The following is a 14,816-nucleotide window of genomic DNA, read 5'->3' on the forward strand; positions in this document are numbered from 1 at the left end:
ATATAAATGTTGCGTCTGTAGGGCTGCTTATCGGGCGGATTGGGCGGCTTTTTACTCTTAACGGTTTGGCTTAACGTTTATCGGCTTTTGAATGTATTAATCCGTTAGCCACCCGATAAGATATCGGGCGGATTGGTATCGGTTTAGCTCTTATCGGGCGGTTATCGGGCGGTTTATCGGCCTAACATACATATTCACTAAATATCTCCCATTCTCCTCGTCTTAGAAATAATGAATTGCCATAAAAAAATAACATTTCAGAGGCAATATGATGCATTCAATTTGCTTTGCCAGAGATAATAGATTTGAATGAATATTAGATTACTTCAACTGAGATTTACTCATAAACCATGCATTACCAAAAATGAAGCTTATTCTTCTTCTAGGCAAAGACCAAAAGGCTAGTAGTAGTCCAAAATAAAAGTATGAAAAGAGAGAACATAGTACTTCATCCATATACAAACACTAAAAAGGTTTTGGCAGCAACTGTTTGCATATATACACACCAAAAAAGGATCAAGAACAAAACACTACAGAGACAAACTTCGTAACCAATCCAATAGTTCAACATTCAAGACCACTTCTACAGAAACAAAACTTTGCGCCCAACCATTTAACAAAAACCACTTCCATTCTGTGCCGAAAAAGTACTTAATACTACTACAAAATCCCATAAAAAGTCTGACAAGAGAATAGGCAAAATGTTAATATATATAAATAAAAATAAATTTTATATATATATATATATATATTTATATTCTTAACGGGTTAACGGATTATCCGCTAAGAAAATTGAATAATCCGCCCTCAAACCGATAAGCCGTTAATAAAAAAAATTCAATCCGTTCCCCGTCCGTTAAGCCATTAAGCCGTTACCAGTAAGCCATTAAGCTTCGGTTCGGATCGGTTTTCTGTTTCGGATCGGTTTTGAACACCCCTAGCGTCATGCATAGGTGTGGGTGTACATAACATCATCACGCCACTGAGGGCATCCCATCATATCATCTTGGCCACTGTGGGCAACATCATCAACATATACCAACTGATCAGGCGGTGGTGCGTATATAACACCGTAACCTTTTCCCATACCCCATATACATATATTTACATATATACGCGTATATAACGCCATCTGGTCATGGGTCAATGCACATGTATAAATGAGTGAAATGCATGAAAATACGTAATAATCTTGATATTCCTTCCGGATAACCTTTTTCAACTGCGTATTATTCTGAGACCCATGAACAGAAGATAATAATAATTCTCATGGGGAATCAAGAATATAGACACCCCTAGTATTTCTATGAATAGAGTAATTTATGAAAACTTTGCGTTTGCTCGTTTCTTCTGTATAATTTGGACCATGCCAAAAGAAAGAAGGGGTGACCTTAACATACCTGGAGTAAGGAAAACTCCATATAATATTCTTGACGAAGATTGCACCGTACTCTTTTAGAACCGCAAAATTTGGATGGAATTAAACTTCTGCTCGTTGAAGTGCTTGAACGATTGCGCTTCTGTTCTTGGCGTTGAAGTATCTGAGCAATTGAATGTCCTTGACGTTGAAATGTTTAAACCAAGAAAGGAAAGCTTGCTTTAGGATTTCTTGAGTTTTTGATCAATATTGTCCCTTATCTTTGAGGGTAGGTCTATTTTGGTCCCTCAAATATAATCCTGAGCATATTTAGTCCTTTAAATATGCCAAAGTGGAGCACCTTTAGTCTCACTGACACAATGTGTTAAAAAACTAACGGTGTTACCCAACTCTGATTCATGAAGCAAATCTTCTGCTCTGAAGCAAAACGTTTCCTCTCGTTTTATTGGATAACGTAAATTATCACTTGAATTCCTTATTTTTAGATAATGTCTTCTAAAGTTTTGACCTTGAAAATATCACTGTATAGCTGCTGTAAAAATAATAGCTGAAAAAATATATTAAAATTGTATATTTTTTTACATATATTTACATTTAAAAATTGATTGTTTTTTCCAAAAAGAAAAATTAAAATTTGGAAAAAAATAGAGCTGCCAGGATTACTTCTAGGCATATTATTGAATATTATTGAAGCAAACGAATAACCAGGTTGTATTATCACTTTTAGCCAGTGCCAGAAACTATTTACATCTGGTAGCCGAAAAAGTATATAATAATTTTTGTATATTAACATACAAAATCTATAGATACACAAAAAAATACAAATTTTATACATTTTCCGGCTATTATTTTTATAACGGCTATACAATGTTAGTTTTTCATTGAAAACTGGCACAGAAGGGGATATTTTCAAGGCTAAAATTTTAGAAGACATTATCTAAAAATGAGGAATTAAAGTGATAATTTGTGTTATCCAATAAAAGGAGAGGAAACGTTTTGCTTCAGAGCAAAAGATTTGCTTTATGAATCAGAGTTGGGTAACACCGTTAGTTTTTTAACACATTGTGTCAGTGAGACTAAAGGTGCTCTACCTTAACATATTTAAGGGACTAAATATGCTCAAGATTATATTTGAGGGACCAAAATAGACCTACCCTCAAAAATAAGGGGCAATATTGGCCAAAAACTCAGGATTTCTTTGTGTCATTTTTCTTGGTTCTGTTTTTGGTCCAAATGAAATGGAAACCAAGGCACTTAATTTACCTCGAATGGAATATTAGCGTTTCCAAGGATTTCATTGTTCTTTTGAGAATGAGAAGCAGAAGTGTTACTCGCGTTCATGAATTAAAATGATGAAGTTATGTAACCTTGAAGGGAATATTAAAGTTTCCAAGAATTGAAATCCTTGGAATTGGAAAGGATATTTAGTCTTGTGACACATAATCAAGGAGTGACCTTAGTCATATCCTTGTAAGGTGGCTAGCTGCCACGTTGCTTTTGGGGTGGGAATTATTAATTTTTTATTCACTTATTAGCTAATTAGGTAATGTCCCGTTACTCGGTAATTAACCAATTACCCGCATAATTAAAAATTGTCTCAAATTACTTAAAATTCTATTTATTTTTAATATACTTTATACATCGTACTACCGTGGTCATATGGTACCTTGCATGGTACTAGTCCATAATTATCGGGTTTTATCGCTCAACCCATATTTTATCCCGAATCGGCCACCTTCAACGAAACTCGTTTTCTTTAATTCGTGTACCCTTTGTCCTTCATGACACTTATTTATCGCTTGTTATAAATAGCGTAAATACGTTAACCTCAAGATAATCTCACGCCCGAGTCCACGTCGGTTAACTGAAAACGAAACTTTAACGTACGAAAACGCGAGATGTAACATCTTTTGTCACGGCCCAAACCGATGGGCTGCGACGGGTGCCTGAGTCCTACCTGTCAAACACCCCTAAGCATGCGTCTAAGATATGAACCCGAATAACATCTGCTCAATTACGAAAATAACATACATGAAGGAGACCTGCCAACAAGGCATATGTACGTATACATGCAGAATACAGTGGGCGAGCCGGCAAAGCTGCTATAGACAACTATCATCCAAAACTGAAAGCCGACAAAGCCACATACAACCCAACAAGACATACTGTCTACAGACCTCTAATAGAAATGTAAGTGTACAAAGACGGGACTGAGCCACGTCATACCCATATATATATATATACAAACATATCGTACCAAAATCTAAAGCAGCTCCGGATCAAGTGAAGCACGCGAACTCTCGCTGATCAAGGATCCTAAGAAGGGGGGACCGTTAGCTTGCCTACCTGCACCTGCGGGCATGAAACGCAGGCCCCGTGAAATAGGGTGTCAGTACGATTGTACTGAGTATGTAAGGCATGAAAATCTGTATGTAAAAGGCGTAGATGAAACGTGGAATAAAGAAATCCATCTGTAAATCTGAATAACTTTGTAAATTCTGAAACATTTATAATGTTATGCACGTGTATATAAATGTTGTGTCATGCATAGGTATGGGTGTACATAACATCATCAAGCCACTAAGGGCATCCCATCATATCATCTCGGCCACTGTGGGCAACATCATCCTAGTCGGGTGGGTGCCAGCCGGTTTTTCGACCATGTCCCCCTAAAAACCGTACGTGCGGGTTTCCCCGCATGCGGCTGGCGCCATTCAAGGTGGCCCAGCCTAGCATTCATTCTTAAATCATGTAGTGAAATTGAGACTACTCAACATCGAAAGCTAATTCGTGTGTAAAAGGGTCGAAGAAACTTTCTATTTATGAGTCGAGTATAAAACCAATGGGCGATGTTTGGTTACAATTTCGAATATGTTTGTTCTAGTTTTTGTTGTTTTTTATATTAAAAACGGTTTTTCTTTATCCATGGGCAATGAGTTTCAACGTATTGGGTGTATCTATATTTATAGAAGCTTCCATTTTCGTGCTTATCAGATAACCAGGAAAGAAAGGGAGAACCGACCGGAGCCCCTTCCCTTCCTCTGTGGAGAGAAGACAGAAAAAGGATGTTTCCCTGCTTTTCGACCGTGGTGTATGTCTTCTGTAACAGTGCATGAATTACTATTCTAGTTTTTGGTACAGGAAGAACTCGAATCTGTCACTTTAAAAATCGAAGAACAGATTCAGAATGAATGGGGAAAAGGAAAACAAACCAATAGTAATAAGTTGTAGTTCATCCCACCATTTAGACAAACGTTTATTTTCAAAATGCAAAGGACATAACATTATAAAACTTTGAATTGAATACATTATCACCAAAGCATCTGATAAGTAACTAATAAGTCGCCTCATGTTGAAGGTCAATCTCAATGATGTACAAGCTAGAATTCTGAATACAAGCGCACTCTAAAAAAAAGGTTACATGATGAAGAGCATAAACCTTTCTGTTTTCACTCTCCACCCTCTAGAGGGAACAATACTGATTTACCACTTACCCCCCTCCAACTTTGAAATGCATTACCCTCTCGAACTTCTAATCTATTGGTTGGACGTGGAGGATCTCTACGAGAAAGCCTCACCTTGTCAAGAGCATAACGCTTTTCGTAGGGGAGCATTACACATATAACACAAGAAAATAGATACACTTAGCGATGGAACAAACAAGAAACAAAGAATCTATCATCTTCACACTGCAGAAAAGAATGAAATGAGCACTTGTCCAGAAGGGAAATCTGATATTGCACAGAAAACCTTTGAAACATCAGTATCCTTGACTGATGATCAATACCTTAAAACCCTGCATATACTCTGAAAATACCACATAGTAGTGAGTCCGAGACCTCTAACTGATTAGTAAAAGTCTCTCTCCGACTTTCCAGCTTTACATGTTGATCTTTGCTTGCAGTTTCTGCATAAGCGACCATAGTACATCCATGCGATGCAAGGTTCTATCATTCTGCCCCTGAGGAAAAGGTAATAACATAGATTGAATAAGAATCGTGCAAAATCAAAATTGAATTAATCAATAAGTTGAAATCAGATGGAACCAAAGGGGATAAGAGAAAGGAACATCTAAAGAGCTATGCTAATTCTTGATTCTGCAAGAAGTCCATTGGCATCCTCTACCATAACACTGTAATCTGTAATGAGTAAATGCAATCAAAATCTGAAGCATTTTTTTATCAAGCTTTTAAGTTCGAATTTATTTTCATTTTCCATACCTCCTTAATACCTCTTTTGGTTGGTTCCATGATTTTGCCGAAAACTTTATCTCCTGATCATCTTTTAGTTTGGATTTGGAATCTCCTTTATTTATTGTATAAATGCCTTTTTTTAAAAGGATATTGTATAAACATCATATTTTCTACATATGTTTATTAAAAGATTGTTTAGTAAATATTTAGTGTTCCATAAAATCATAAATGTAAACATTAGTGTCAAAAGATAATGGAAATATTTAGGAAACATAGAGCAAGAAAAAGAAATAGAAAAGATCATCTAAAATAGATGAAATTATCAACCGAAACTTGTAAACATCAAATGTTCACAAGAAAATATGTAGATTTTCTATTAAGAAATCTTGACAAAGAAACTAAGGATATCACACAAGAAGTAGATAGTGGATGCACCATTAGCTGATAAAACATCTAGCTGCGTACCAAAATTCACTAATCAGTGGGTTCTACATAAGGTCAAGAAAACATTTTATAATAATCAGGATTGTACCTCAACCACGAAACACATACGTGTCCTCTCACCACAAGCCTCTGCCACACCATTTAAAATAGTAAGATTCAAGCTCCGGATAGCTTCTGCTATATCAAGGAAATGGCTGCCATCTTCAAAGATCTGCATAGGTCTCACGTAAGGATAAATGTATCATCCCTTACTGTTTCACCAAATAGTCCAACAAAAATTAAAAATCAACCATCCTTACTTCTACAAGCATTTGACCGTTCATGCTTAAGTTTTCAACCCTCATTGGACAAACTTTTAAGTTACTTCCCACTTCCATCGCCCAGCTTGAACCATGCTCATGGGAGGAAGACCCGGAGATACCCAATTCCTTGGCAACCAGCTGTAACATTTTCAACACAAACTAAATTAGTGGAAAGAATTAATAACCAGACAAAATAAAACTAGCTATTTTTCTCAGCCAATTATGGCCACAATAGAGCTGTACAATGCTTAAAATAAGAAACGCAATAAAGCACGTCTCATCCAATAATTTGGGTCTCTCACAGGGATGCACTTTCAGAAGTCATCGCAAGAGCACTGTTTTTCTCTGCAAATTATTTCTAGAGGAATATCCCACCGGGTGAGGTCAAGTAGAAAATAGTAATAAAGAAATGAGAAGGCAAGCTTACAGAGTCAAATGACTCCCATTTAAAGAAAGAGCATACAACTGTAATAATATATCCCCATCCCCCTGTATAAAATGTCAGAAAATATCGATTTAGAAAGAAGATATGTCAATTACCAAGGATAAATGATCCCGTTTTCAATTTTCACCTTTTGTTGTTTCAAGGGAAGGGAGGTATGTTTGGGCATCATTGTCAATTACCAGGCTTTGACTTGGCATGAACAATTTAAATTATGTCAATTGAAAAATAAATCACGAACCGTGCAAGAGAAGCTCACCTTTGATGCAGAGCACTTCTTTAGCTTGTCAGCATGCTTGGTAATACTTTGCATGAAGACCATGTGTTTGATTGTCCGTTCTAGAAGTGAGTCTATACTGCACTGTGGTATCATCCCAGAGTTTCAGCACATCTGATTAAAAAATTAAGCAACTTCAGAATTAAGGAAATATAGGCTGTTAGGTTACCTTAGAACCATTTGGAACCAGCTCGCGGAGCTCCTTGATGCGATCTTGGATCAATTGTCTATCCCTGGGCCTAGGTCGGCAACTTTCACCAGGTCTAGCCCTCTTTTTATGCATTTTAGCGGGTTCAAGTGGCCTCTCAACATGTCCACTACCTCTGCTACAACTGGTTGATGAAAAACCTCTCGATGACTGAATACTACACACACCTGATGAGTTGAAGCTGTTCAATGTTTCCCGATCAAATGAATAGCCAGTAGAACTGATAGTGCCGATACCACTGTTACAAGGTTCGGCAGTTATTTCAGTGGTCAAAAGGGAATCAACAGATTTACAGAATGACTTGACACTGCTACTATCATTGTCATGGCGGTTAACATTAGCTATTACTGCTTCTAGAAGATGCTCCTGGCCAGTGCTACTCTTTAACAGACTGCTGGTGCCGATTTCCTCAAGCATCTCAACAGCCATTTCTTCCCGGTTCCCTGCCTCCCAGTCGTTGGAAGAATTCCCTTTCTGGAAAACTGGCCCTAGTGCTTCAAACAGCTCGTAGCCAGCACAGAACCTGAAAGGAGTGTGCATTGTGTAATTACACTCGGTCTCGAAACCTAAATTTTTCTCTGCACATTTATCTGGATATGCATTGGGAAGATCTGGCACACCCAACACTCCAATTTGATCATTGTAAGCTTCAGAAGAAAGATCGTTTTTATATGGCACAGTGCGTTCGGTGACTTGTCTAGCATCATATGAAACACTTTCATTACTTCCATTATTTCTAAAAGTTGGCTCAGCTTTATCTACTGAGCCCTTTCCCAAGACTCTCGAGTTGCTAGATTGCCCTTCAAACTTCTGATCAGTTTCTTCCCACATCTGCCCTTCCTCTTGGTGTTTTATAAGGGAACTTTCACAGCTTGGTGGAAGCAGATTCTCACAGTGACCAGATCCTTGAACTGCAGTCTCATGAAGTCCTTGCTTATTAACCACTTCAAGTATTTTATTTGGGTAACTTCCAGGTTGCGAGAAGATACAAGAATGATCAAAAGATTTTTTAACAGATGTATATAGAGGAGACCACATATTTCTCCCATCTTCACAAACATTTCTACCTAGATTATTTGTGCTGACTTGAAAAAACTCTGAACCTGAGGTTCTTGTCGATATCTCTGACTGGCAAAATGTAACAGCATCAGATAAAGGAGTAAATGATCTGTGATAACGGTAATTTGGTGAGCAGAATAGTCTATTTACCAAGCAAGAATTTTCCATGCTGTTCTGCATCGAACTCTGCAAGCAACTTGCCATCGACTCCAAGAGCTCAGAAAAGACATCTCTAATATGCTTGACCACCCTCGAATCCTCAGGAATCTTCTTAGACAAAACAACCGAAAGAGCATAGATTTGGAGATGAGGCAAATGTAGTTACATGTAGAGATCAATTATAACATACACTCGTCTGGATGATGTCAACTAAGCCAGACATGGCCAAACTAGTTGAAATTTCACAAGGTGATGAATTTTAAGTGGAAGTAAATGATGCGTTGGTGGCAGTCCAACATAACAGCCACACATGTGAAATTAAATAAATACAAGTCAAGAGGACATCAGTCACAAAATTTTCATAAACAGAATAAAGAAAAAACTGAAGGTGGTTTGATATGAAATTCTATTTGTCACGTACGTAAACCATTTATACATCTTTAAAAATGAGACTGTAGATCATCTTACACTATCCAAGGATCCAAGTTGTACAACTCCATGTGGAGCAACTGCAGCAACAACAATGGTCTGCATTCAATAAAAAAAAGTTCTTTTAAGGCCCAATATTTTTATGTAGCCAATACAGTTCATGATGAAATTCATACGAATGGATATTGATAACGTTGAAGTCAGATTGAGAAGTTTAACTATCTTCATAAACTTCACATGTAGATTAGCATCAAGAAATTAGTTGATGCACGCCTTGTCATCTCATGCAATTACTGTATTAACTCAAGGACTAGCAGCAATGTGAATGCGCTCTACTTTGTCACATGCATTTCACTAGAATTCCAAGGAAGAAACTCAATAACCTTCTCAGGACACAGAAAAACATGGTTACTGATTCAAGTATGACAAAAAATTATGAAGTATCTTTTTTTCTTTACTTTGATAATTTTAATACAAAAATACAGTTCTTCTGCTTTAATCCCATCACTCTACCAACGAGGAATCTAGAATGTCAGGAGCTCCTCTATACATCTTAATGTTAAGAGTAATAAATCATTTACACATAATAGTAACACACAACCATTTTATCCCCTCTGTATCGCCCTATTGACCTAAGATGATTCAGCATAGAGATTTAGGAAAAAAGGTTGAACGAAAAATAAAAAGATTGTTTAACGGTAACTGCAACATGAAAAGGAGTTTTTTAACAGAAGGGAATTGGTGTCACAAACAAATGTCGTAAAATTCTAATATAACTTGTATGCTAATTCTATTTGTGTATGAAGTAAGCTTTGCTATTTCTTGGTGGTGGGGTGAATCGTCCTTAGAAAGGTCAAATGCCGAGGGACTACTGACACATTTTTTTAGTTGCTTAGGGGTCGTTTGGCAGGAGGTATTAGAAAAAATAATGCAAGCATTAACTCTATGCATTATTAATACCTTGTTTGGTACATTTTTTCAACCTGCGTATAACTTATACTTGTATTAGTTATACATCATACTTGGTATTATCCTATGTATAAGTAATGCATAGAAAACCATGGCATTAGTAATACCAAGGCTATTAATGCATGCATTAGTATGGTTAAAGACAAAATTGTCCTTAAAGTCCCTTAAAGCTAGAGAATATGGAGGGCATTCTTGTAAGCAACTATTGTTCTTAAAATTATGCAATGCATTATAGTTTTAATACACCACACCAAACAGTAGATAAGAAATAATATCTGTATAACTAATGCTTGCATTACTAACCCATGCATTACTAATCCATGCATTAATAATACACCTTATTTCGCACTATTCTTATACACCCTACCAAACGACTCCTTAGTCTTTTTGTACCGCAAGCATGTCAATCCTGCATCAAGATAATGTGCACTTCTATAGCCTGTTTGGCCAAGCTGGAAAAATAGCTTATTTTGAGAAGTGCTTTTTTCGAAAGTGCTTTTCAAAAAAATACTTTTGGAGAAAAGCAGTTTGTGTTTGGCTAATCAATTTGAGAAGCACTTTTGAACAACAATTTATGTTTGACCAAGCTTTTCAAAAAGTGCTTTTAAGTGTCAAATTACGAAGAAGGACATGAAAAGATTTGCTTAATAGTTAATGTTATATAAATAGAGAAATAATCACAAATATTAATTATTAAAGATAATAATTAAGTTTTTTATTTTATTTAAGTAAAATGTAAAAATAAAATTGAAAAGTGTTTATTCTTTCAAGATAATTTAAATATATCAAAAAACCATGCAATAAAAATTGAAAGTTCATCCCAAAAGTCTTTATATATTACTTAATAGTTTAAGCTAAGTAAAGTTATTTTGGTATATATAATATTTTGCTAAGGGTATTTTTGGTAGAAAGAAAAGTCAAAACTGCTTCTGCTTCTGGGGAGAAGCTACTTTTTCTGCTTCTTAAAAACTACTTCTACTTCTAGCCAAAAACACTTTTTCCCCCCAAAAAAAGCTTGGCCAAACACCTCAAATTGAGGAAAAAGACACTTTTTGAAAAAAAAAAAAAAAACACTTTTGGCTTGGGGAAAAGCTTGGCCAAACAGGCTACTAGTCCTTGTATAGGACAAAAGGTGATGAATTCTCAAATTGTAGCAGATAAAAACTTTTTCCAATTCAGCAAAGAAAAAATGGAAAGACGAAACTGTTGTAAATAGAAGAATATGGTGAGAGACATATGCATCAAAGGTGACAGAGACATCAAACACCAAAATATCATGAGTAAAAGAGTCGAGGTGCACACCGTCATCAAGAAAGAAAATATCATGAGTGAAATAGATTCTAATCCAAAAATATATGCTCATTGATGCTCTAATAGGGAAAACTACATGTCATCTCCATATATACAATGCACATGCATGGCAGCTAGAATTACCATCGCAAATTTTATAATTGAAGGATCAGGATAGTTACCTTAATCCCAGCAGAAAATTGAGCTTGCCACCCATCACAGTGCTGAAAATGACAAAATCATAATGAATAATTGTGCCCACAATATACATATATTAATCCCTCAAATTTACCATGACATTTTCAATTTTAAGCTGTGTAAACTTTTCAAAAATGGAGTAGCTTCCAAGTTAACATCAATCAGAAGTTTAATAGGCCATACTTTTACTCTATCCAGTATCCACCATCTAAATAGTTCAAAAAGTAAGTTATTCACAGTTTTGGATCTACTTGTCATAAACTAGTTCATATTGACAACTCCAATATAATATATTGCTCCCAAGTCAAAGTACCTTTTGTTAGGCATGACAAATTTTCTATCTGTAACATTCAAGTTGCGTCAGAGCAAGTATATTGTTGTGTCTTAATAGCTAAATTCATCAGAAGCATGCTATATTTGCACATACTCGAAAAAAAAATGGCTCACCTCAGGCGCCAAGTTGGTGATAGTTGCACCTTTGTCTGCTGAAAGCCATAAATGTTTTCCAGTAATTGCCACCTGCCCTACAATACTGTCCATGGAGATAGTTAGATATTTGATTACCATAACCCATAAATCCTATTATTCATTTCAGAGAGAAATTAGAATCACAGATTCAATCTGACAAGAACACATCGTCTTACAAATGATTACTGTGCGACTAACTGACTATACTCTGAGACTTTCAGAACCAGATAGCGTAACAAATAAAATTTCTTCAAGGGAAATATTTCTTTGGCTGAAGCTTCAACACCATTAAAATTGACAACATGAAATAAATCATAAACTTGCTTCTGGTCATCTAGATATCATACCCTTCTCCAAGAGAATAAACATGATACGACATCTTTGCCACAGCTACTCCAAGACGATTGTTGGAATAATGTCCATCATGAAGGTTGCCTGCTGTACTACCAGGAGACTTTTTCTCCGGAAACCCGTCATTATCATAGTAAGCGTCCTCCCAAGTCAACATCCTACAATGAAATCCACATGATGGATAAGAGAAGATATGTTGTTCTTTTATACTCAAAGGTATTAAAACGCCAAGTTATGGCGGATTACCGACCACAACTGAGAATTCTATTCATCTCAAAGAGACCTAGTACTTGATAAAATCAAGCCTCAGCAAGTCTATATAAAAATCAAGCTTCTACTGAGCTTCAGAAATCAAGGTTTCTCTATAGTATGGAACAAACATTTCTGGCAAAAACAGTTTCTAGACTAAACATATGCAATCTTTGATTTCCCCGTTGAAGGGGAGGCTATTGGTTTCTTTATATTCTGAACCTCCAGCTTACCGAGAAAAATAGATTTTGCATTTGGATTCCGTACGTGCATTTCTAAGTTTGGAAGATCCGATTAGATACTTTTTTGTTTTCAATTGAATATGAAGACACAAGTTAGATCATTCCCGCAATGAATCTGAAAGCAAACACCTTCCATTTTCTGGCTAAGCAAATGAAAGTCCAGGGTCAACTAGAAACAAGAGGAATGGAAGAAAGCAAGTCTACTCATATAAAACTCATTAAAACATGTCCATACAATAGTAAATTTTTCTTTCAGTTTTACTCATTTTGTAGCAGAACAAAAAGAACTATCATTACCAGGAAGCTAAGAATTCAATGAAGGAGATAAAGAAACTCACATTCGAGCTCGATGTGTGAGCTTCCAAAACACAGCATACTTCCAAGGAGTGTTGCAGCAAAGGCTCCTCAGTGCTTGCTGCAGTTGGCTTGCCATATCCTTTCCCAGTTACCAAATTTTTTAACACACAGATCCCCACCCCTTCCCCCAACACTCAAAATAAATCCAGTCCTAAACCTAACAATCCCCAATTGATTTCCCTTTTGTTATCCCAAATCCTAACTTCCTCTGTACGATCCTCTGCCTGCCTGCTTCCTTCTCAACCCCGCTCGCCGCTTGATTGGCGGTCCTACTGTTGAAAGAAGCAACATCCCATCATCTTTTCCCATTCTCCCTCTTCCCGCAGCTCAAAAATCCAAACCTCACACCAATAAAAATCAAATCTTGATTGAACCAACCAACCAACTCTATTCAGTAATCAGCAACACAGAATGAAACCAAGAATCCAATAAAAACAATACCCGCACATAAGACAATAGTACTATCCATGCAAGTTTCCATTACCAAACAATAATCTTGAACACCAACTTGGGAATAATAAAAATCAAATCTTGATTATCCTATAAAGACCAACAACAAGAAAGCTATAAGTGAAGTAGCAAATTGATACTTAATCTCCTATAAAATGACATTAAGACCTCAAAATCTGAAGTGGGGGTTGAAGAAACTAACTGCAGACACTAAAAGGAAGAATCTTTGCCTAATTTATCAACAGTAAGCTTTCTGGGAAGAATACCTACGACGTTTTGGAGTTAACTCGTAAATTGCAACATTCACTTCCATTACTATTCCAAGATATTGAATATACTGGTTTGTTTCTGTTCTTGTTTTTAAGTTGAAAAAAGCTACTCTTCTAGGAAAAGTGTACAGCGAGCTATATGAGCTAATTGCTTTTGATTTGGAAGTTGTCTTTATATAAAGAGCACGGCTTTTTGGATCGGATGCACCCCCAAAATTCCCTTTTAAGGTATAAAATCGACTGTCATTTAAAAGTACCGGACCGGTACACTATTATACCCACCAATTTATCTCATAAAATCACACTTGATGAATTTTTTTTTAAATCACCATTTATATTTTGGTTAAGAAATATTTAAGAAAAATAATCTTGCGCTAAAATTTTGAAGTATAAGAAATTCTCATAATCATTAGAAGTTTCTGCCACAATGTCGAAAGATTCTAGTGATTGGTTAGGATTTGTGGGAAAATCTTAACAATTATTATAGGCAGGAGCGAAGCCACCTTTTACAAAGGGTGATTAACTGACCACCCTTCACCGAAATATTACGAAAAACTATACTATGTATATAAGTAAAATTATTATAAATAGAATTTTATTTATGGTAAATGTCTATATTTAGAGAGATTCTAGGGTTTATTACTTGGTGGCTAAGTCACCCTCTCCCTATAAATAGAGGGTTCTATTTCATTGTAATTGATCCCAAATCAATAAGAATTCTCTCTCTTTCTCTGCAATACTCTTCTTCTTCTTTTATTGTTCATAACACGTTATCAGCACGAGACTCTAACCAATTGAGTAGAAGCTTTGGGATTGAGCATAATGATTGTCAATTGTTCCATGAACTTCCTTCATGATTAAATTCTGGATTTAAGGTGTGTATTTTACCGTATTTTTCTCTTTTATTCTATAATTTGATTTTAAATACAAGCAAAGACGATAAATTTTGATTATAACTCTAATGGAGTTAGTAAGAAATTATAACCACTCGAAGTGGTAAAATTTTTATGCCTCGCCATGATCAAATTCATGTATGATTGTGGGCAAAGAATTAAAAACCCGTCCCATTGAATTTGCTCCAT

The 14,816-nt window shown here is 36.0% G+C and overlaps 1 protein-coding gene across 2 annotated transcripts; it reads right to left on the minus strand.

The window, feature by feature from the left end:
• Positions 1-4,665: 4,665 nt before the first annotated feature.
• On the minus strand, positions 4,666-13,936 carry LOC109218163 (transcription factor EMB1444-like). 2 transcript variants are annotated; one of them, XM_019382506.1, is made up of 12 exons: positions 13,736-13,936; positions 12,997-13,555; positions 12,164-12,325; positions 11,796-11,880; positions 11,333-11,374; positions 8,931-8,990; positions 8,454-8,570; positions 7,206-8,372; positions 7,019-7,120; positions 6,315-6,455; positions 6,104-6,226; positions 4,666-5,339 (listed from the first exon to the last, which is right to left on the minus strand). In XM_019382506.1, exons 2-12 carry the CDS (start codon positions 13,089-13,091, stop codon positions 5,259-5,261), a joined length of 2,175 nt encoding a protein of 724 aa, XP_019238051.1. In that variant the 5' UTR covers positions 13,092-13,555; positions 13,736-13,936; the 3' UTR covers positions 4,666-5,258. The 2 variants fall into 2 exon arrangements, with proteins under 2 accessions (XP_019238051.1, XP_019238050.1); XM_019382505.1 differs by having other exon boundaries at positions 13,732-13,936.
• Positions 13,937-14,816: the final 880 nt, after the last annotated feature.

This window comes from Nicotiana attenuata, unplaced genomic scaffold (assembly GCF_001879085.1).
Source record: "Nicotiana attenuata strain UT unplaced genomic scaffold, NIATTr2, whole genome shotgun sequence".
NCBI classification, from domain to species: Eukaryota; Viridiplantae; Streptophyta; class Magnoliopsida; order Solanales; family Solanaceae; genus Nicotiana; species Nicotiana attenuata.

Excerpts from the sequence above, each read along its gene's own strand:
- LOC109218163 (XM_019382506.1), bottom strand. The coding sequence starts at position 13,091 with ATGGCAAGCCAACTGCAGCAAGCACTGAGGAGCCTTTGCTGCAACACT. Across the intron at positions 8,991-11,332 it reads AATTTTCTGCTGGGATTAAG|ACCATTGTTGTTGCTGCAGT; the intron begins GTAACTATCCTG and ends TATTGAATGCAG. Across the intron at positions 7,121-7,205 it reads TGGTTCCAAATGGTTCTAAG|TGCAGTATAGACTCACTTCT; the intron begins GTAACCTAACAG and ends ATGATACCACAG.